The sequence below is a fragment of the Grampus griseus genome (genome assembly GCF_964374135.1).
Source record: "Grampus griseus genome assembly, chromosome: 3".
Taxonomy (NCBI): domain Eukaryota; kingdom Metazoa; phylum Chordata; class Mammalia; order Artiodactyla; family Delphinidae; genus Grampus; species Grampus griseus.
The window spans coordinates 147680284-147701501 of NC_139019.1; the positions used below are offsets into that span (position 1 = coordinate 147680284).

The 21218-nt window shown below is 37.2% G+C and overlaps 1 protein-coding gene across 1 annotated transcript in view; it reads left to right on the top strand.

The window, feature by feature from the left end:
- Positions 1–17695, top strand: part of CREBRF (CREB3 regulatory factor) — a 32075-nt gene extending 14380 nt beyond the window's left edge. Inside the window, exons 5-6 of the mRNA XM_082650681.1 lie at positions 5200–5322; positions 12082–17695. Of these exons, the coding sequence (XP_082506807.1) occupies positions 5200–5322; positions 12082–12197 (239 nt within the window). The 3' untranslated portion in view covers positions 12198–17695. The remainder of the gene's footprint in view (positions 1–5199; positions 5323–12081) is intronic.
- Positions 17696–21218: the final 3523 nt, after the last annotated feature.

Genomic DNA, 21218 nt, shown 5'->3' on the forward strand with positions numbered 1-21218 from the left:
AAAGATTTTGGGACTTGGGAACCATAGTGTTGCCAGCTTTATATTTTGCCATGTGAAGCCATTAAAAGGAACATCATCTACAATTACTGTCATTTCATACAAGGTAGAATATTTTAGCATTAGAAAATTGAGACAGGCATAATTTCAGAGTAAAGTTAGCTTTATGAAAAAATGTACTCTGTTGTCCTTATCCTTTTAAATTTGTCATCAACTAGCACCGTTCCAAGGACTAGCTTCAGGGCCCAGGACTGTCCTACTCATCCCGTCCTATCCTGCCGAACCTCCTCCTCCTATTGATTCCTTCTACCAAAGCTCGCAAGAAGCTGCTCCGTGAGTCAAATGTAGATTTGTTGACTCAGAATGAAAAGTAAAGCTACTAAGAGGATTGGACGTTCATCCTGATTGACATATTTTATCCCTAAGCAAGCTACATGAGAAAATTAAAACTGGAAGATTCTTGGATGAACATGGAATCAAAACAGGAGGGATCTGTTAGAGATTTAAGGTTTGGCCTCACTTTCTGAGCCAGATGCCTCCGCTTCCTCACCCAGAAGTTTTTGATGTTGTTAGAACCCTTCACCTCTGCCCTCCCTCCCCCCAGGGCCTGGCATGGACACTGCCCAGGTTGAGAAGAGCTGTTCTGCTCTGTTTCAATTTTGATTTTACAGTGGGTTTTTTTTTTTTTTCTTTCTTTCTTTTTAAAAGTGACCTGGGGCTTCCCTGGTGGCACAGTGGTTGAGAGTCCGCCTGCCGATGCAGGGGACACGGGTTCGTGCCCCGTTCCGGGAGGATCCCACATGCCGCGGAGCGACTGGGCCCGTGAGCCATGGCCACTGGGCCTGCGCGTCCGGAGCCTGTGCTCCGCAACAGGAGAGGCCACAGCAGGGAGAGGCCCGCGTACCGCAAAAAAAAAAAAAAAAAAGTGACCTGATTTACTTTACCTGTTGAAGATGAGGGAACCTCATTTGCTTCTCATAAGTCCAGCCTGCATGTAAATGTCGTTATATTTGAGTAAATGGTGTTCTCTCTCAGTTATTCGAGAAGAAGCATAAATTTCTTGTTTCATGTGGTTTAGGGAGTCAGCTGTGCTTTCCTTGTTTACTGACACGTTTTATATATATTGTTCCTGCATGTAGTTTTAAACTGCCTCCCCACCCCCCCACCCCCAGTTATTTCTGACTTCTCGCTTCAATGTTAGTCTAGATTGGTCTCTTCTAAGTATTACAAGGTTAGGAATAACACATCATTGATTTCAAAGCAGTGTCTGAAGTAGTAGAGATTTATTTCAGACCATAGGAATCCTGTGTGTTGAAATTGGTGATGTGTTCCCCCCTGCAACTTTATTGAGGTATAATTGAAGTACAATAACTCTACATATTTAAAGAGTATTATTTGGTTCGTTTGGACATATGTATATACATGTGAAATCAATCAAGATAATGAACACTTTGATCACCTCCAAAAGTTTCATAGTGCCCCTTTGTAAGCTAACCCTCCCTCCATTCCTATCCCTTAGTAGCCCCGATCTGCTTTCTGTCACTGTAGATTAGTTTACATTTTCAGAATTTTATATTAATGGAATCCTACCATACATTCTCTTTTTTTGCCTGGCTCCTTTCACTCTGAATAATTATTTTAAAATTTCTCGGGCTTCCCTGGTGGCGCAGTGGTTGAGAGTCCACCTGCAGGGGACACGGGTTCGTGCCCTGGTCCGGGAGGATCCCACATGCCGCGGAGCGGCTGGGCCCGCGAGCCATGGCCGCTGAGCCTGTGCGTCCGGAGCCTCTGCTCCGCAATGGGAGAGGCCACAACAGTGAGAGGCCCGTGTAACGCAAAAAAAAAAAAAAATTTCTCCATGTCATCTATATCAATAGTTAAATCCTTTTCATTGCTGAGTAGTATTCCATTGTGTTAGATATATTACAGTTTCTTTATCCATTCACCTATTGATGGATACTTGGGTTGTTTGCTTTCGCTGTAACAGAGCTGCTGTGAATATTTCCGTACAAGTGTTTGGGTGGACATATATTTTAATCTCTCTTGGTTAAATACCTACGAGTAGCTGTATAGGAAACCGCCAAACTGTTTTCCAAGTAGCTGTACCATTTTACATTCTCAAAAACAGTGTATGAGGGTTCTAGTTGGTCCATATCGTTGCCAACGCTTGGCACGGTCAATCTTCTTACTTTTAACCAACCTAATGGGTGGTATGTGGCAGTATCTCATTGTGGTCTTAATTTATATTGCTTTGATTAATGATATTCAACATCTTTACTGTACTTACTGGCTATTCATATACTTTGTGTGTATATGTGAAGTATCTATTAAAATAGTTTGCCATTTAAAAATTTTGTCTTCTAAAAGTTCTTTATTCTAGATACAGGCTCTTTGTCTGATATATGTATTGAAAATATTTTATACTAGTCTTTGAATTTCCTTTTTGTTTTCTCACTGACATCTTCCAAAGAGCAAAAATGTTCAATTTTGATGAAGTCCAATTTGTCAGTCTTTCCTTTTATATTTTACATTTTTTGTGTGTTCTAATTAGAAACTTTGCCGACTCCAAAAATTCTATTTTCTTGTATATTTTCTCCTAGGATTTATGTAGTTTTAGGTTTTACAGTTAAGTTTATGAGATCTTTTTCAGGTTAATTCTTATGTATGGTGTAGGCTAAGAGTTGATTTTCTTTCCCCATATGAATATCCAGTTGATCAAGCACCAGTCATTGAAAGAACTTTCCTTTCCCCATTTAATTGTTTTTGCACCTTTATCAGATCAGTTGATCCTATATGTATGGGTCTACTTCTGGACTCTGTATTCTGTTTCATTGATCTATTTGACTATCTTTATGTGAATATATAGTGTCTTACTGTAGATAGTAGATTGTGAAAGTCAGGCAGTGTTAGTCCTTGTTAGTCTTCTAATTTTGTTCTTTCAAAGTTGTTTTGGCTATTCTAGGTCCTTTGCATGACCATATAAATTTTGGAATCAGTTTATCACTTTTTACAAAAAAAGTTTCTTGAAATTTTGATTGGAATTGCTTTAAATCTGTAGATCAATTTGGAGAGAATTATCATCTTAACAAAATGGAGGCTTCCTATCCATGAACTTGGTTTCTCTTTCCATCTAGTTAGGTCTTCTTTAATTTCTCTCTGACTTGTTTTATAGTTTTCAATGTAGAGTGCTTGACCATCTTTTGTTAGATTTATTCCTAAGTATTTTATGTTTTTTGGTGCTGTTGTAAATGGACTCATTTTTGAAATTTCAAATTCTTTCTTGGTAGTATATAAAATGAATTTTTGTGTATTACTCTTATACCTTATTTTCTTGCTAAATTTATTAGTTCCAGTAGTAGATATTCCAGTAGATGCCCTGGAATTTTCTATTTAAGCAGTCATCATCTGCAAATAGAAATGGCTTTATTTATTCCCTTCTGATCTTTATGCCTTTTAACTCTTTTTCTTGCCTTGTTGCAATGTCTGAGACATTTGAATAGAAGTGGTGACTGCCTTGTTTGCAGGGGAAACTTTGACCTTTAAGTTGATATTGGCTGTAGGTTTTTTTGTAGATGAGATGCTCTCTATTATTTTGAGTAAGTTTCCTTCTTTTCCTAGTTTCATTTATCATGAATAGATACTGAATACTGTCATTTTCTTTCCTTTTTTTTTTTTGCATTTATTGGAACAATCACATTGTTTTCCTTTATTCTGGTAATGTGTCACATATTCCCCTGTTAATATGGTGAATTATATTAACTAACTTTTTATTAAACCAACCTTGCATTCTTGGAATAAACTCTATTTGGTTATGATGTATTTTCCTCTTTATATTAGAGTCTATTGAAAATATTTTGTAAGATTCTATTCCGATATTTTAAGTTGGATTCTGTTGTTAATATTTTGTCAAGGATTTTTATATCTATATTCAAGAGGGTTATTAGTCTGTGATTTTCTTTTTTTGTAATATCTTTGTCAGGTTTTGGTATTTGAGGATACTGGGCTTAGAGAATGAATTCAGCCATGATCTTTCTTCCTTTTTTTTTGAAAGTTTGATGAAATTAATTTTATTTCTTCATTGTGCATTTGATAGAATTTTCCATTAAAGCCCTCTGCATTTTCTTTGGGGAATACTTTTTGATGAATTCAATTCCTTTATTAGAAATGAGCTGTTCAGATTTTCCATTTCTTCTTGTGAAGTGGCATTTTCAATAAATTTGTCCATTTCATCCAAGTTTTTGAATTTGTTAGCATAGCATTTTCTTATTATCCTTTTAATGGCTGTATTCTGAAGTGATAACCCGTTTTCCATTCTAGGTAGAGGTGATCAAGCCGTCTAGCTGGAGATGGGGATGAGGGTGGGAGTGGGTATCAATTTTGTTGATATTTTCAAAGAACCAGCTTTTGGCTTTGTTAACTTTCTCTGTTGTGTGTTTGTGTTCTGTTTTATTGATTTCTGCTCTTATATTTATTATTTCCCTCCTTATTTACTTTTGGTTAACTTTGCTCTTTTTTTTTTTTAAAGCTTCTTAAGGTGGGGAAATTTGTTGTTGTTTTTTTAATTTATTTATTTTATTTTTGGCTGCGTTGGGTCTTTGTTGCTGTGCGCGGGCTTTCTCTAGTTGCCGTGGGGGGGACTACACTTCGTTGCGGTGCGCGGGCTTTTCATTGCAGTGGCTTCTCTTGTTGTGGAGCGCGGGCTCTAGGCACGCAGGCTCTAGAGCGCAGGCTCAGTAGTTGTGGCGCACGGGCTTAGTTGCTCCGCGGCATGTGGGATCTTCTCGGAACAGGGCTCGAACCCGTGTCCCCTGCATTGGCAGGAGGATTCTTAACCACTGAGGCACTGGGGAAGCCCGGGAAATTTGTTTTTAAAGCTTTGTCTTTGAAGGGCTTTGTTCGATTTATTTAATAAACATTTACTAAGACCCTATGAGTCAATATACCAGGCACTGTCATAGCTGTGAAGACAAGTAGGGCAAATTGCTTACAGGATAGTGGACATTGATACATGTCTACAATCTGTTATCAAAAGTGGCATATCGTTTGATTATTAGTCTCTTTGGATAAGAAAGCTTACACCCATCACTGCTTAATGTTTTCTTATATGTTCTTCATTTTTAATTGAGTATCTGTTATTACATAATTAAAAGTAAATTCTTCCATGTTAATGACATGCTCCAACTGTCCTGTTCTGTCTTACAGATAATTTATTGTTTGTAATCAACTCCATCAAGCAAGAGATTGTAAACCGAGTACAGAATCCAAGAGAGGAGAGAGGACCCAACATGGGACAGAAGCTTGAAATCCTCATTAAAGATACTCTTGGTAAGAAGAACACTGGATAAACTAATAACCATTAATAACGTATAGTGTAAGGTATATGATTCAAGGGAATATTCAAAATTCTTTTAAGGAAAAACTCAAGTGGTCTCATTGTAGTTACCTCCCTTTATGAGAAGATTTGTTTTTTGAGAGTTAGCATTCATAAACATGTTCTGCTGGTTACCACGATTGATTGATTGATTGATTGATAGACAAGAAGTGATTTATTAGGACGCTTACTAGGCTTACAAGTGGGCAGGTGAGCGTTGTGCTGCCCCACAATTTATTATTTAGACTTCGTCACTGAACTGTTTTAACACTTAGGAAAGATAAACTTCTAGCAACTTTAACCTTCTGTGGGGAAAATAAAGATCCCTGACCTTGTCAAGCCTGCAGTATATACTTCAATAGAGGTTCTTACCTATTTGTTTTACTCTTTCACAGGATTCTAACAGACTTGATTATCTGGTTTTCCATCCCTGAACAGTTTATACCACATGGGGAGGAACAGAGAGGCAGGCATCCACAAGTCAGGCAGAGTGATACTGACAGGGAGGGTAGAGGTAGCTAATGTAGACAAAGACATGCAAACCCTAGAGGCCCCAGGAGCTTGGCTGCCATAGGAGCAAATCACCCTATGATCAGTAGCATCCCAAGGGCATTACAGCATAACACAAGCCATGAAGACCCTGAAGCATCATAAAATTGTTTCAGCTATATTATATGTTCTTTGTTTAACAGTTTTTATTCTAGGACTGTCTCTTAAAAACTGGTTCTTACATAGTTGTTGTGTAGAGTAGTAAATTTCACTTACCTGAGAATTTTCTTCCCCAGGATGCTGACTGTATATTGAATCACATCACTTAAAAGAATTACAGCTTACTTTTCAATCATTAATTAGTTATTTACCTGAATTTTAGAGTGCCAAACACTATAATTAAAAAAATTTTTTTAATTGTAAATATCTTAGAATTTGTTAAGACAATTTTTCTGATTTCCAGTTATTATAAATTCATTCATTCCACAAAATTTTTTCAATGCCTACTACGTTGCCAGGTGTTGGGGGATCCACAGGGGTTAAGTAGAGACTTGGTTGCTACTCTTCTTAGATGCTTGTAGTCTAAAAATGGAAGGCAAGGAATAGAAAACCAAAAATAATAATAATAACATTGTGGTAACTGCTATGAAGAAATCAAGATGCTTAGATGCAGTGGAGTGAGCAAGAATATTTTATTTCCACTTATACAGAAATGCTTCTGTATACCAAATCTGCTACCCAAATCATTGCATTTTCTTTAATTGAAAATAAATACACATTTAATGCTTCCATGCACTTAGTAAGTTTCTTATGGTTTTTGAAATGTCATTAATTTCTCTTGTCAGTGTTGTGTTCATACTGAACGTAAAATATACTAGTGTTTCTGTAGGGCAATTTGGAATCATTAGTAAAATTAGCAAGGCATATAGATTTAAACCCAACGATTTCATGAAATTTGACAACTTTCATGTTTAAAGGCCAAAGGAGAAGATCTAAAAGAGAGATTAAGAGATGAGAAAAAAGAATTCCTTAGTCTAGGAAGGGATAAACAGCTAACATTTATATAGTACTTATTATGATCCAGGATCTGTCTACTCAGATTTAGTGATTTACTTCCACAGTTCTGTGAAGAAGGTATTATTATCCTGGTTTTACAGATGAGGAATTGGAAGCCCAACAAGGCATTAGGTAACTTGCCACAAGTCCTACAGCCAACAAGTGGCAGGACTAGGAGCTAGAAGTAAGTGCTCCTAGTTGCAAGTGCTTGCACTGTACCCATGGATCATCACTTGGCCCTGTCATCTGACACTCATCTCTAGATAGTTTCTGAACTGTATAGTTCCCAAGTGGCCCACTAATTGCCTCATCCAGTAGACTTACTTGAGAATTTATTTTTCTTGACATTCTGTGTAACATTTGATTCTTTTGAGCATTTATCTTCATTCTTAAAACATTTTCTTTATCTTAAGATACTTAAGGTTCTGCATGCCTTGTTTCCTATCTTTTTACACACAAAATGCTAGTGGTTTCTCTGTGGCTCTAGCAATACCCACTGGTCATGTGCAGAAATTAAGATACGTTTCCAAAAAACAAAAGCTCATTCAGCATAATGGTTAAAATCAGAGTATTTGAAATCAGTTCTAGATTCAAGTCCTGGCCCTGCCACTTACTACCTGAGGACCCTAGGGAAGTAACTTCACTTCCCTCAACCTAATTTTATTCATCTATAATGTAAAGTGTGGACAGTTGTGTGGATTAAATGGAAAGAGTGCATGTAAAGCACTTAGCATACTGCTGAACACAAATTCTCAATACTTAGTAAGTATTAGTTGTTGATGTTACCATATTACATCGTAAACATTTTTTAATTTATTTATTTATTTATTTATTTTTGGCTGTGTTGGGTCTTCGTTTCGGTGCGAGGGCTCTCTCTAGTTGTGGCAAACGGGAGCCACTCTTCATCGCGGTGCACGGGCCTCTCACTATCACGGCCTCTCTTGTTGCGGAGCACAGGCTCCAGACACGCAGGCTCAGTAGTTGTGGTGCACGGGCCTAGTTGCTCCGCGGCATGTGGAATCTTCCCAGACCAGGGCTCGAACCCGTGTCCCCTGCATTGGCAGGCAGACTCTCAACCACCGTGCCACCAGGAAAGCCCACATCGTAAACATTTGAATTTTTTTCCTTAAAAGAATTTTATTTCTACATTGTCTTCCTGTGTTAGGTAGAGAGAGAAATTTAATGTTATAAGAAAAAATTCTTCCTGCCTTTTTATTTTTTAACTTAAAGGTCTTATATATTGATAAGTTTGTGTTTTCCCTTTGTACCTGATTGTCAGTTTTACCAGATACAATCCTTGACTCACATTTTCCTGCCTTGAGTATTTTAAATATGTTTCTCCATTTTTATTCTGGAATAAAGTGTTGCTGTTGCAAAGCTAATAATTGCCTAATTTTTTTCCCTTATGCCGTTTGCTATTTTTGCCCAGATGTCAACAGGATTTTTTCCTTTTTCTTTAAATCCTAGTAATTTTACTAGACCATGTCTTGGAGTTGGTCATTTTAGGTTGATATTCTCATATACACTCTGTGCTCTTTCAGTAAGTAGCTTCAGATCTTTTAAATTTTATTTATTTATTTATTTTTAAATTTTCTTTATTTAATTGATTTATTTTTGGCTGCGTTGGATCTTTGCTGCTGTGCGCTGGCTTTCTCTAGTTGCAGTGGGCGGGGGCTACTCTTTGTTGCGGTGTGCGGGCTTCTCATTGCGGTGGCTTCTCTTGTTGCAGAGCACAGGCTCTAGGCGCCTGGGCTTCAGGAGTTGTGGCTTGCGGGCTCTGGAGTGCAGGCTCAGTAGTTGTGGCGCACGGGCTTAGTTGGTCCGCGGCATGTGGAATCTTCCCGGACTGGAGCTCGAACCCGTGTCCCCTGCATTGGCAGGCAGATTCTTAACCACTGTGCCACCAGGAAAGCCCATATGTTTTTAATATTTGATTTGTTCCCTTGCTTTGGTTTTCTTCTTTGGGGACTCTTACTATTTGTGGGTTGGATCTTCTTTGCCTGTCTTCAGTATTTTCTGAAGTATATTCACTTCTTCTCAAATTTAAAAAAAAAATCTCTTAATTTCTTATTTTAAAATTCTTCCCCTTTTCACTGCTGTTTCTCTTAAATGCGTTATCTGTTGTGTTTATTTGCGGCTCTTATATCCTTTTAGATTTGTTTTAATTTCAGGAGTTCATGTTTTCATTTTTTTCTCTTTTTTTTTTGAGGTGTGATTGACATAACATTATATTAATTTCAGGTGTATAATGTACTGATTTGATACTGGTATATATTGCAAAATGATCACCACAGTAAGTCCAGTTAGCATCCGTCAATATACATAGTTATAAAATATTTTTTTCTTGTGCTGAGACCTTTTAAGATCCTCTCTCCTACCTACTTTCAAATATGCAGTATGGTACTATTAACTACAGTCACCATGCTATATGTTACATCCCCCTCATTATGGATTATAGTCTTTATCATCAAGAAGCACACATCTTTTGTCTTGTTTACAGCTTTTTCCCTGAATTCAATCTTGTCGGATCTTACAATCATGAATGTAGCTTTCTTATTATTTATCTTTGCTTGGTAGCCTTCCCTTTTATTTTCAGTCTTTCTGAATTACTTTATATGATACACATCTCTTTTTAGAAGATCTTAATTAGATTAAAATTTACATTTAATTTCAATTTGCATACCATAAAATTCACTTCTAGATTTTTATATATAACTTGTAGTTTGATTTTCTTTATTAGTCAGTGTAGGAGTTTTTCTTTAATGGATGAGTTTAGCTCATTTTCATTTTATTTTTTTTTTTGGCTGCTTTGGGTCTTCATTGCTGTGTGCAGGCTTTCTCCATTTGCGGTGGCTTCTCTTGCTGCAGAGCACGGGCTCTAGGCTCACGGGCTTCAGTAGTTATGGTGCACAGGCTCAGTAGTTGTGGCTTGCAGGCTCTAGAGTTCAGGCTCAGTAGTTGTGGTGCACAGGCTCTAGGGCACGTGGGCTTCAGTAGTTGTGGCTCGTGGGCTTGGTAGGTGTGGCTGGCGGGCTCTAGAGCGCAGGCTCAGTAGTTGTGGTGCACGGGCTTAGCTGCTCTGCGGCATGTGGGATCTTCCGGGACTAGGGATTGAATCCGTGTCCCCCGCACTGGCAGGCAGATTCTTTTTTTTTTTTTTTTAAATGTATTTATTTATTTATTTTTGGCTGTGCTGGGTCTTCGTTGCTGCGCATGGGCTTTCTCTAGTTGCAGTGAGTGGGGGCTACTCTTCGTTGCCGTGTGCGTGCTTCTCATTGTGGTGACTTCTTTTGCTGCGGAGCACAGGCTGTAGGCTCATGGGCTTCAGTAGTTATGGCTTGTGGGCTCTGGAGTGCAGGCTCAGTAGTTGTGGTGCACGGGCTTAGTTGCTCCGCAGCATGTGGGATCTTCCCAGACCAGGGCTTGAACCCATGTCCCCTGCATTGTCAGGCGGATTCTCAACCACTGCACCACCAGGGAAGCCCGGCAGGTGGCTTTTTAACCACCGTGCCACCAGGGAAGTCCCAGCTCATTTTTATTTATTGATGTATGTTTGGTTTTATTTCTGTTATCAAAAGAGCTGTTAGGGCCTTCCCTAGTGGTGCAGTGGTTGAGAGTCTGCCTGCCGATGCAGGGGACACGGGTTCGTGCCCCGGTCCGGGAAGATCTCACATGCTGCGGAGCAGCTAGGCCCGTGAGCCATGGCCGCTGAGCCTGCGCGTCTGGAGCCTGTGCTCCGCAATGGGAGAGGCCCTCGTACCGCAAGGAAAAAAAAAGAAAAAAGCTGTTAAGATTTGTTCATATGGCTTTCTTGCCTTTTTATGTCCTTCACTCTATGATCCATTATTATTATAGTTTCATTTTGTATGTGTCCTCTGATTATTTTCAAGCTCTACATTTTTGTCTTGCAGGTTCACTTTTTAGCTAATAACATGTATACTTAATTTTTTTCTCAACTTTTCATTTAAGATATCAATCCTACAAGAAAAGTAGAAAGAAACAGTCCAGTGAACACCTGCCTGTCATTCCGCTAGATTCACCAGCTGTTAATATTTTGCTGCATTTGCTTTATTTCTGCCTCTGTGTACATTTTTTCCCTATATATTTGAAGGTAACTTATAAACATATGATTCTTCATCCATAACTACTACTTCAGCATGTATTTCTCAAGAACAAGGACACGTTCTTACTTAGACACAATACTGCTATAACTTACGTTGATGTGACATCTATATGGAGTCCATATTTAAATTTCCCCAGTTGTCTCAGTAATGTCCATTATAACCTTTTTGTTTGTTTTTGATCCATTTAAGGATCATGAGTTGCATTTAGTTGTGTCTTTTTTTTTTTTTTTGTATCCTTTAATCTAGATCAGTCTCCCAGGCTTTTTTCTTCCATAAAAAATCCAGGTAGTTGATCTTGTAAAATGTCCCAATATTTGAATTCATCTGTTTGCCCATGATTAGTTACAGTTAAATTTTCTTGGCAAGGATTCATTGTAGCTTATATATCCTTCTCATTATGTCAATCAAGAAACAGTATCAGTTTGTCCCATTATTGGTCAGGCTGATTTTGATCACATGGTTAAGGTGGTGTCAATTCTCTGTTTTTTACAGTATCTTTTGACTTCTTATGAGCAATTACTGCATAGTATTTTTCTGCTTCCATCTCCTTTAATTGCTCAGCTTTGTATTACATTTAAAACACGTACACCTTTGTTACATAAAATCAATATATCAAATATCTTTGACCTCAGCTATAGAGGATGAGGAAGACGAAAAAATCAACATACCTGCAGTGTCTCCCACCTTTCCTTCTTCTCTTCCAAGTTTGCTTATTTATCCACTTTTCTTTAAAATGAAGAAAAAGGAACGTAAAATTGATCGTCATTATAAAAATGAATGAAAACATCCTTCAGGTATATATTTTCAGTCACGTGGGTGAAGCCCATCTATGAGATGTAGTGAGGTTGGAGCAGTTGGTGGTTTGATCCTTCTAATCTTGTAGGCTCTAATTATGGTGGGTAGAATTATTTTCTGGGCTGCAGTAGCAAACGGCAGAACACTCATCTGGGACCAGTGTCTAGCTGAGAGTCACCCCTGACCCTCAGATTTTCCTACTCCTCACCTTCATATGTGTCTAAGTGTGCCTATTATTCTTTTCTTCAGGTCTCCCAGTTGCTGGGCAAACCTCAGAATTTGTTAACCAAGTGTTAGAGAAGACTGCGGAAGGCAATCCCACCGGAGGCCTTGTAGGACTAAGGATACCAACATCAAAAGTGTAATCAGCCTCATTGGACCACTGGTCAGAAATGTCTGTGTTTGTCACGTTATTCATTGTAAATTTTCATTCTGTTTTGCATGTCAGTTTAGCATTATGTAAACATTTACAATTAGGTTACATTGTTTTAAGAACTAAGTAGCATAAGTGAAGCATGATCCAAAATACTTGATTATTACATTTTCAGAGCATAAACCGTTGGTTAAAACTGCTACTGGCATCAGAATTGAAACTCATACATTTAAGTAGATGTTTAGATACAGATTACAAAATCTGTTAAAGCAAAACATTTTGGAAGAGTGAAGATAATAGTAAATGCCAAATATTGTGGCAGGTTTATGCTCTGAACCACAAAAAAATTGAGGAAGCATTTTTTTAAACAGTCAGTTTAGATTGTTTTTAGAATTATTGCTTTTTATTCTAATTTTCCACAACCATTAATCTCACTTGTACATGGCACAACCCAGCACTCATGCCCATGTGCCATATTAGATGTTCATTTTCCGAGCTCAATATGGTATATATAAATATATATATAAATATATATATAATGTCTGTGCAAGTAAGAAAAAAAAAGCATATTCTTTGTGCCTTGTATTTTGGGGAAACTATAAAACTGGTAATATTTTGTATGATGAAAACCCTAATGAGGAAAAACAAGATATATAGATGGAAAAATTATGGGGTTTAAATGTTTTTTTGTTCCAACTCTTTTTCAAATTTTTTGAATGTATATAGGACTATGTTGAAATGTAGATATATGCCACAGAGTCTGTGTATTGTATAAAAAACAAAACAAAAAAACAAACAAAAAAAAGATGGCTCTAGAAAACTCATATTTCGGTACTTGACCGGAAGAAGACAAATACTTGCACATTATTGCGATTGTTTTATTTTTTGTACCAAAGACAAATGCAACTGATATGGCATACTGCCAGTCTAAGTAAAGTTTTGCACAGCTTACATGATACTGTATGAATGTATGAAAAAAAAGGAGAAAAAAAAGAAAAACGAAAAGGTCAGGGTTAGGGATCTTACTGAACTGTGAATTTTATTTCTGTTTGGGTCCAATTATCTACAGAAGGAGCATCCACACATACAGATATTATTTTGCTGTTCCTCTAGTTCGCTTCCATAGTAGATAAGTTGGTGGCCATTTAGGTGTCTATAAGTCTTTTTATTTCTGCACTTATTGTAGGAAATTTTAATATATTTCATTTTAGTAAGCTATTGGTAAAATAGTTTTTGACCTTGAAAATTAAAAAGTTTATTTAGCTTATTGTAGTATACTTCCACCAAACAACCAAAATACAGATTATTTTTATTGTATTATGTATATATATATGTAAAGACAGAAAAAAGCTAAAAATATCTAATTCTTTAGTTGCCACTTTTCCAATTGATGTATTATTGTGCATGTAATATTTTCAAAGATCAACACAAGCTTAAAACAAAAACAAAAAGATTTATAGATTTTTATATTTTTGTACAGGTATTTTCAAACTAGCTTCTTCAAACTTAACATGTGACTTATTCTTCTTCTATAGTTTCTAGAACTGAGAAATATTAACACATTTAGTTTTTAGGTGCTCTTTTTTGTTCACATAAAACAGCTTCATTAGTCAGTGTTTTAACTATGTTAAAGCTTTACCTCTTGATGAGAAATTTCTTATGTCAAGGCAACGTTATAAACCTTCCCTACAGATCTTTCCGTCCTGTCTCTCTTACTGTTTTATTTTCAAATCTTGTGTTTTGAACTCTGAAAACTGGTAGCTTAAAAATTATACCTTAAAAAAAAATCCTATTTAGCCAGAAAAAAAAAATACCAAAAATTTCCGACCTAGCTGCCGGGAAAGTATCTATTTCTCCAACTATTTCTCCATTACCCCTTGGAGAATTTATTTTTAATTATATTTTGTCTATACAGTGTGTTTCCTTTTCTGTTATTTTCTCCCTCCCCACCACGGTTTCCCATTTGTAAGTGATAGCACATGAAGCTATAGCTTATAAAGGTTTGCTTGATTCTAAAACACACAGTAACAAGTGAGCAATGTTGCTTTCATGCTTCTTTGACATTATGAAAAAGAAACTCCAAGAAGGATTGTCTTAACACCTTAGCTGAACTGTGATGCACAAGATTACCCTGTGTGCTTGGTGGAAATGTACCTGGTTAGTGCATTCACACTAAACAGATAAGCTTAGATCTAATGGTTTAATAGAATGTAAGTTTATTGTTTTAAAGTTTTTCATTTTTAGGTGGGAGAAGGCAAAGCACAGGTTTGTAACTTGGAGGTATATGAAGTTTTGACAGAATGTGTCTGGGAAATTGAAACATGTTCCAAAATATGGCAGTTTTGCAATCAGGTGAAAATCACTTCATGATAGAGATTCAGCTGATGAGGTTTATAAAATTGCCCCTTTCTAGCTGCTCTGTTAGGAATTCTGGTTTTTTATACCTTTTTCTTGTCTGCAAACCAGAATTTGATTTTTTGGTCTTGCATTTCAAAAAAAGACTTTGAATCTGTTCCTTGCATTTCAGTGTTTTATATGTACTACTTAAGTTAAATAGGTGAAAGCTTTTAAATAGTTGAGCTTTTTAATGTTGACACTTTATTTTGTACCTATTTATATATGTATGTATATCTTAGAAAAGCACTTTGTTAAAAAAAATTGCATTTTATATGATTCCTGCCATTTGCTGCTAAATCTGGGCTGGTCAGAATGCTGCAGCGATACTTGATCTAAATAAAAACCTGGCAGTAAAATGTAGAGTGAAAGTTAAATCCTCTTGCTGTTTTAACTTTATCATAAAGATGACATAGGCAAGCTGTGCAGCTTTACATTTTAACCAGGGGACTCTGTGGCATTTAAAACCGTCTAGAAATGGTTGTACTTTAATGCCAGTAATAATCTGCTTCCTCTATTGTCATTAAAATGTATACGTTTAGTGTATCACACAAACAAATCTTATAAGGGTAACGTAAAAACCCCAACAATTGTACGTGTTCTGTTTTTGAAAATTGTGGCATGTATTTTTGGGTGAAGATCATTAGAGAAGAGCTCTCTAAAGGTTTTCTGTGTTCATACATGGTATACAGATAGCTCATAATGAAGTCCAGAATTTTACTTTAAGTGAAGGCATTGTGAATTCACCTCAAATAAACCCATTGTTCCCAAAGCGATTATAAACTTTGACTCTAGTACTACTATGATTTAAAAAAACAAAAAACGTTCTTCCTCTTTTCAGATACACTGGATTCTTTATAGAGTTTGTCTCCATATGAAAGCATGCTGTCCAGTTGTTCTTGTTAAGATCTTGTCTGAGTTTTGAATTGGGTGCCACACTTTTTCAGTCAATATGATTGCTTGTTCTACTGTACCATGTACGATTCTTGTCCTCTCCTATATCCTTCATGACAGATTATGATGTGGCTTTATATTGTGCCTTACTTGTACATTTAAAACAAAACATCTCCATTCCCTTTCACTTCCTAAATCTTTCACTTTGACCTTTTTGGTAAGAGAATCAGAGCTATTATAAAAACATCATGAAGGATTTCAGATGGGTATGGTTTCAAATTCCCTCTCTTTATTGTTATTTTATATTTGTATGAAAGACCAGTTTTGAATGGTCTTTGAATATGAGGGGGAGAGATTAGCAGTAATTTCACTACATCCCTTTTTCCTAACTTTCATGAATTTGTCATACATCTTCTTTCTGATGCTTGACTTCATTTGCTCCTTAGCAGTAGTCTGCATTTAAAGAAAGGTATGCTCAGTTCATCAGCTTGAAATTGACTATTTTCATTTTTCCAGAATTTTTTAGGAGAAGAGTACTCGTTTTGTTTGTTTTATAAAACAGATGACAAGTCTCTTTAAAAGAAACAGAAGTACAGTACTTTTGAAATACAATGCTGTTAGTTTGGATTTCTTTTTTTATATATAATATTCATACAGTTATCTGATGTTTGCCTTCATTAATAAAGCTGTTAGTTTATTCACCAAAATGTCAAGAATGGATGTGCTTTTCTTTATTCCATACATTTCTAAATATTTTAGCTGCTAAGAGTTAGTTAACTTTCTAAGAAACGAAATCAAGTTGCCTTCAGCAGGAATTAACAAAAACTTATGTTCCCTTTCTTTATATAGTCTTCCTAAAATTCTGTTCAAGTATTTTCTAGTTAATTATGTAACAGAATGTTAGCATCTCTCCAAATCTTGAAACTTGAATTTTGAGAATGCATTGAATTATGCTTTCAGTGTTAAAGTTTCAAATTATCCTTCTAGTGAAGTCTATTGTGGAATACCATTTCCCATGGAACTAAGGCCATTTCCACAACTTTGCACAGAACTGCAGTCTTGTTCTTCCCTCGGATCATGACAAATAAGCCTCACACAGTGCCGTAATACTTGTGGATTCTTTTGTAATCTTTGTAATCTTAATAAGGGCATTATGAGAAGATGACTCCATGTTTTTTTAATATTTCAAACACATTGGGATGTAACCATGAATGTCAACTGTAGGAATGGTTGTTTCGTTTTAAGGAATAAGCATGTTGGGGGAAGATGATGAAAATGTACTACTGACAGTTTTACACTTCCATAGACAAGTGGGATTATGTGTTGAAGCATAATCCTCGTGCTTAGTAAACTGACTGAAATTGTAGAAATTACACCTAGGAACTGAATTATGCCAAATTGCCATTTTCCTTTAGAAAAGAGAGATTTGGGGGTAGTGGTGAGGGAATAGAACCTTAAAACTACTTCCAAATAGTATTTTGGAATTGATGACTTGGTGACTAGTGAGGAACATCAAAGTTGGGTATTTCAATGTGCCAAGTTCGGGTGAACTAAGTTTGCCTCTTTCATAACAATGTAAACACAATGGTGTAGTTAATTAAATTATGGGTGGATGTGAGCGGGACTGATTACTGTGTCTTGCCCTTCGCCCTTTGTTTTTTTCAGAACCAAATAACAGAAATGTATATGTGTGTACTGTATCTGCCTTTTCACCACATTTTTATGACACTGTATTCCACTGCCTGCTTTTTTTTTTTTTTAACCTTCTTTCCCTAGGATTTGTCCTATAACTTAGCATTTGTGGTTAACAGTGATACTAGGGCTGACTGCACATAAGACGTCACAAGAGAAGAGCGGAAGGGCAAGAATTCAAAGTGTTTGTTCATACAATGTGGCGACCTCTTTTGCATAGTTGCGTAGGATCCTGTTTGTAATGCTATCATAAATATTCTGTAGTTTTGTTCCCCACTCCCCTAACTGTAGCTATGAAACTTTTTATTGGATTTAGTCTTGTCTATTGTCTAGAAAGAATTTTATCTCGTTGACGCATGAGCTGTTTAAAAATTATTCTATTAAATGTTGGTTAATAGTTGTGCAGTTTTTCTTTTCAGAAGAAAAGGCAATTCAAACATTGCCTTTGTTTTCTGTCACTTTCCAACCCCTCAGCACTTCTAGTCAGATACAGATTCATCAGTGTATGCAACATCCTTTGTAATTTAAAATAAAAAAAGATGAAAAGAAAAGGTTTTGAATTGTTTGCCTCATGCTTTCGTCCTTCCTTTTTCTGTTGCTTTTCTGTTGCTTTCCAAGGTGATCATCCACCCTTCAGAATAACCCACTGCAACAAAATTCCAAACTGGAGACAGCAGTGAACTCTTGATCGCGCTGCGCCTCTCTTGGTGTAGTGTGCGAACAGCTAACTTTTTTTTTTTAACATTTTGGGCTGCTTTTTCAATACTTTAGTTAAATTTAGCTATTACGTAGAATTATTCATTGACAAAAACATTTACATTCTTTATAGTTTAGAGCATAGTTTAGTTTGTCCTTATTTCTCCTCCTTGATTCTTTGGCCAAGCGATTTCTCTGAGGGAAAGAAGGTATTTTGAGTCTCTCCTGACTTAAGCCTTTGTATGTGTTTGTGTGTTTCATAATTCTAAGTAGGTCCCCAAGCTAGGCTGGGCATATACATAGAACTGTTAAATCAGGGGACCCGAGTAAACACCACTGTAGCAGTGTGTTCCTTCGGCCAACAAACATTTGTTTAGCACTTTCTCTGCCAAGACTTGTGCTGCGTACTGGCCAGAAGGAGACTAAAGAGACCGCCACTAACGTTTAGTCTGCTAAGGGAGGCCACGTGTGAACAGGGCCACAAAACAACACAAGAGCTGTTAAACACACAAAGGGTTCTAGGTACATTACCGCAGAGGTATTTGCAAGGACACTGGTACCACATCAAGTGGGGTATGTTAAGAGAATTGACAGGCTGTGTGCATGACATCCCTGGTCCCTTGAAGAAGCCCTTTTTGCTTCATTTGAGTGACACTGAGGCTGTCAGGAAGCAAAGTGGGCCTAGCCTCTCATGGACTGGTTCTGCTTCAGGACTTGACCTCACAGGAGCCTCTGTCAGAGTCTGGGCACTTTTAAGGAGCTGGGTGAGCCAGCCCTTCCAGTACAGCTCTTAGGAAACCAACCCTTCTGTTAGGTAGCACCCAGTGAGATGGGCTGTTCAATTGTCTCTCGTTGCCCACATTGATTTCGGAACCAGGAGAGCACCTTAGAGAGGAAAACATTAGTTGGGAAATACTTTAATATCCCAGCTGAAAGGTTCAGAATAGGAAGAAGGCATTAGAAAGTCCTAGAAGGCTAGGGTGGCATTCATTAAGCCCCTGCGAGGTGCTTTCCTATCAGGGAACTCACCTGCTGCTCTTTGTGGCCCAGTAAGGTGAGTGATCGTGTCCATTTTACAAAAGAGACTAGAACCAGATGCAGGGACTCACCCCAGACCCAGCTTAGGTGATACAGAACTCCAATTCAAATGGCAATCTGCTTGCAGCACTCAGAGACAATCCGTACCCCTCTGTAAGGGACCTGGCCAAGTCACTGGCAATATTTGGATGGATGTCTGTGTAGGAGGGAGATAATGGGCTTAGGGTCTGCAAACCAGAAAGAACTAAAGCCAGAACCTAGTAGATGCAGTAAAAAAAAGCTAGTCTCAGGATCAGTAGGTAAAGGTGACGGAAGCAAAACAGCATTGGCAGTAGTCAGTGATGGGGAATGCGGGTCACCAAATTGTATATCTATCCCTCAAAGATGGCCTCTAGCTGAAGGCCTTAGAATTGAGTCTTTTTTGTTAGAATGGAGTATGTTGGAGGGTGGAGAAAAGAGGAGCTATGTTTTCTCTAATTGCCTCATGGAAATGCAATTGGTGACTGTTGGTTGCAGAGGACATTCCACCAAGTAGCATGATGGGAAAGGGGCTCAAGGTCACGTGGGCCTATCTACTGCGTGCAGAGTTTGGGTTTCTTCAGTGTCCTGAACAGGGAGCTTCTACTTGAGGATCCAAAACGTTTGACCTGAAGAATGTCAACCTCAGTTTCTTTAAAAGGTTTTAATCTTAAAATGTCTCCAGGAATGAGCTTAAAAGAAAATGTACAAACTCTGAAGAAAACATTAAAATACTATGAAGGATACAGAAGACGACTTGAACAAGTGGAAAGATAGACCAAGTTCTTGAATAGGAACAGTCAACGGCATAAACCTGTCAGTCCTCCTAACTTAAATGAACAATTCAGTGCCATCCCGATAAGACATACCAATACGATTTCAAAAAACTAAAGTTCACATGGGGAAAAAAGTGGGGTGTTCGATCCTAACAGATATTAAAACACATAAAACTAATATTAAAACAGTATCATTTTGGTGAATGAATGAATAGGCCAACAGAATAGAATGGAAAGTATAGAAATAGATTCAGATGTATTTATATTTAATTTATATATTATAAATAATATTAATGTTATTAATTTATATATTATTTATATTTAATTTATATGGTAAGTGTGGCATCTGAAACCAGTGAGAAAAGGATGGATTGTTCAGAAAATAGTGTTGGAACAACTGGGTAACCCTCTGGAGAAAGTAAACTTGGCTCTGTATCTCCCACCATAAGCCAACACATATTTCAAAATGGGTAAAGATCTAAATGTAAAAATAAAATTTCAAATAAAACTTTTTTAAGGCCCAAAACACCATAAAAGCCAAGTCAAAATTCTGTAGACTAAGAGACAAAGCTCATTTCTAAGGGCAAATCCTCCTACTATCTAAAGAACTCTGGGAGCTGATATGAAAAAGACTGACAACCTAATAGAAAAATGAGCAGATAGTAAAATAAATACAAGTAGTTCTCCATTCATGATAAGAGAAATGAAAATTGAAAGATGGCATTTTTCACTTAATCAGATTGGCAAAAATCCCAGTGTTTGTTAACACACCGTGTGTACGAGGCCGTGAGAAAGCAGGCATTTGTACCACATTGCTGGTGGGAGTGTAAATTGATATAACTTCTATAAAGAGCAATTCGGTAGCATGTATCAGAATTTTAAAATGCATATATCCTTTGACCTAGCAATTCCATTTGCTCTGGGCAACTCATTATCTCTCTGTGCCTGTTTCCTCATCTGTAAAAAGTGGATAACTCTACCTCACAGGGTTGTTGTGAGAGTTAAGTTAGAATGATACATATAAAGCACTTAGTACAAAGTACCTGGCACAAGGGAAGTGCTCCACAAATGTCAGTAATATAATAATAGCAGTCATGTGCATTGCATTCTTACGATGTACCAAATTACTACATTGTGCTTGGTGCTTTTTATGTATTACCTCTTTTAATCTTTCAGTCAATGCTGTGATCACCAGCATTTAGCCTCTGAAGCACAGAGATGTGAAGTGGGTTGTCAAGCAGGATTCAAGCCAGGGCAGATTCCCAAGCCTGCAATATACAGCCTGTTTATTAGGTGCAGTGGGGTGATGAACACCTTAAGGGAGGGTGTTCCCTCCAAGGCTACAGATCCAAAAAGAGCTTGAATCCAGGAAGGAGACAGGGCTGTATGGGGTACCTGATGCCCTTGAGGTCCAGCTAAGAAACTTGGACTAGTTAATAAAAATTCAATGAAAGAGCCTCCATCTGTTGAGGGTCTGTTCTTAATTATTTCCATCGAAACTACTC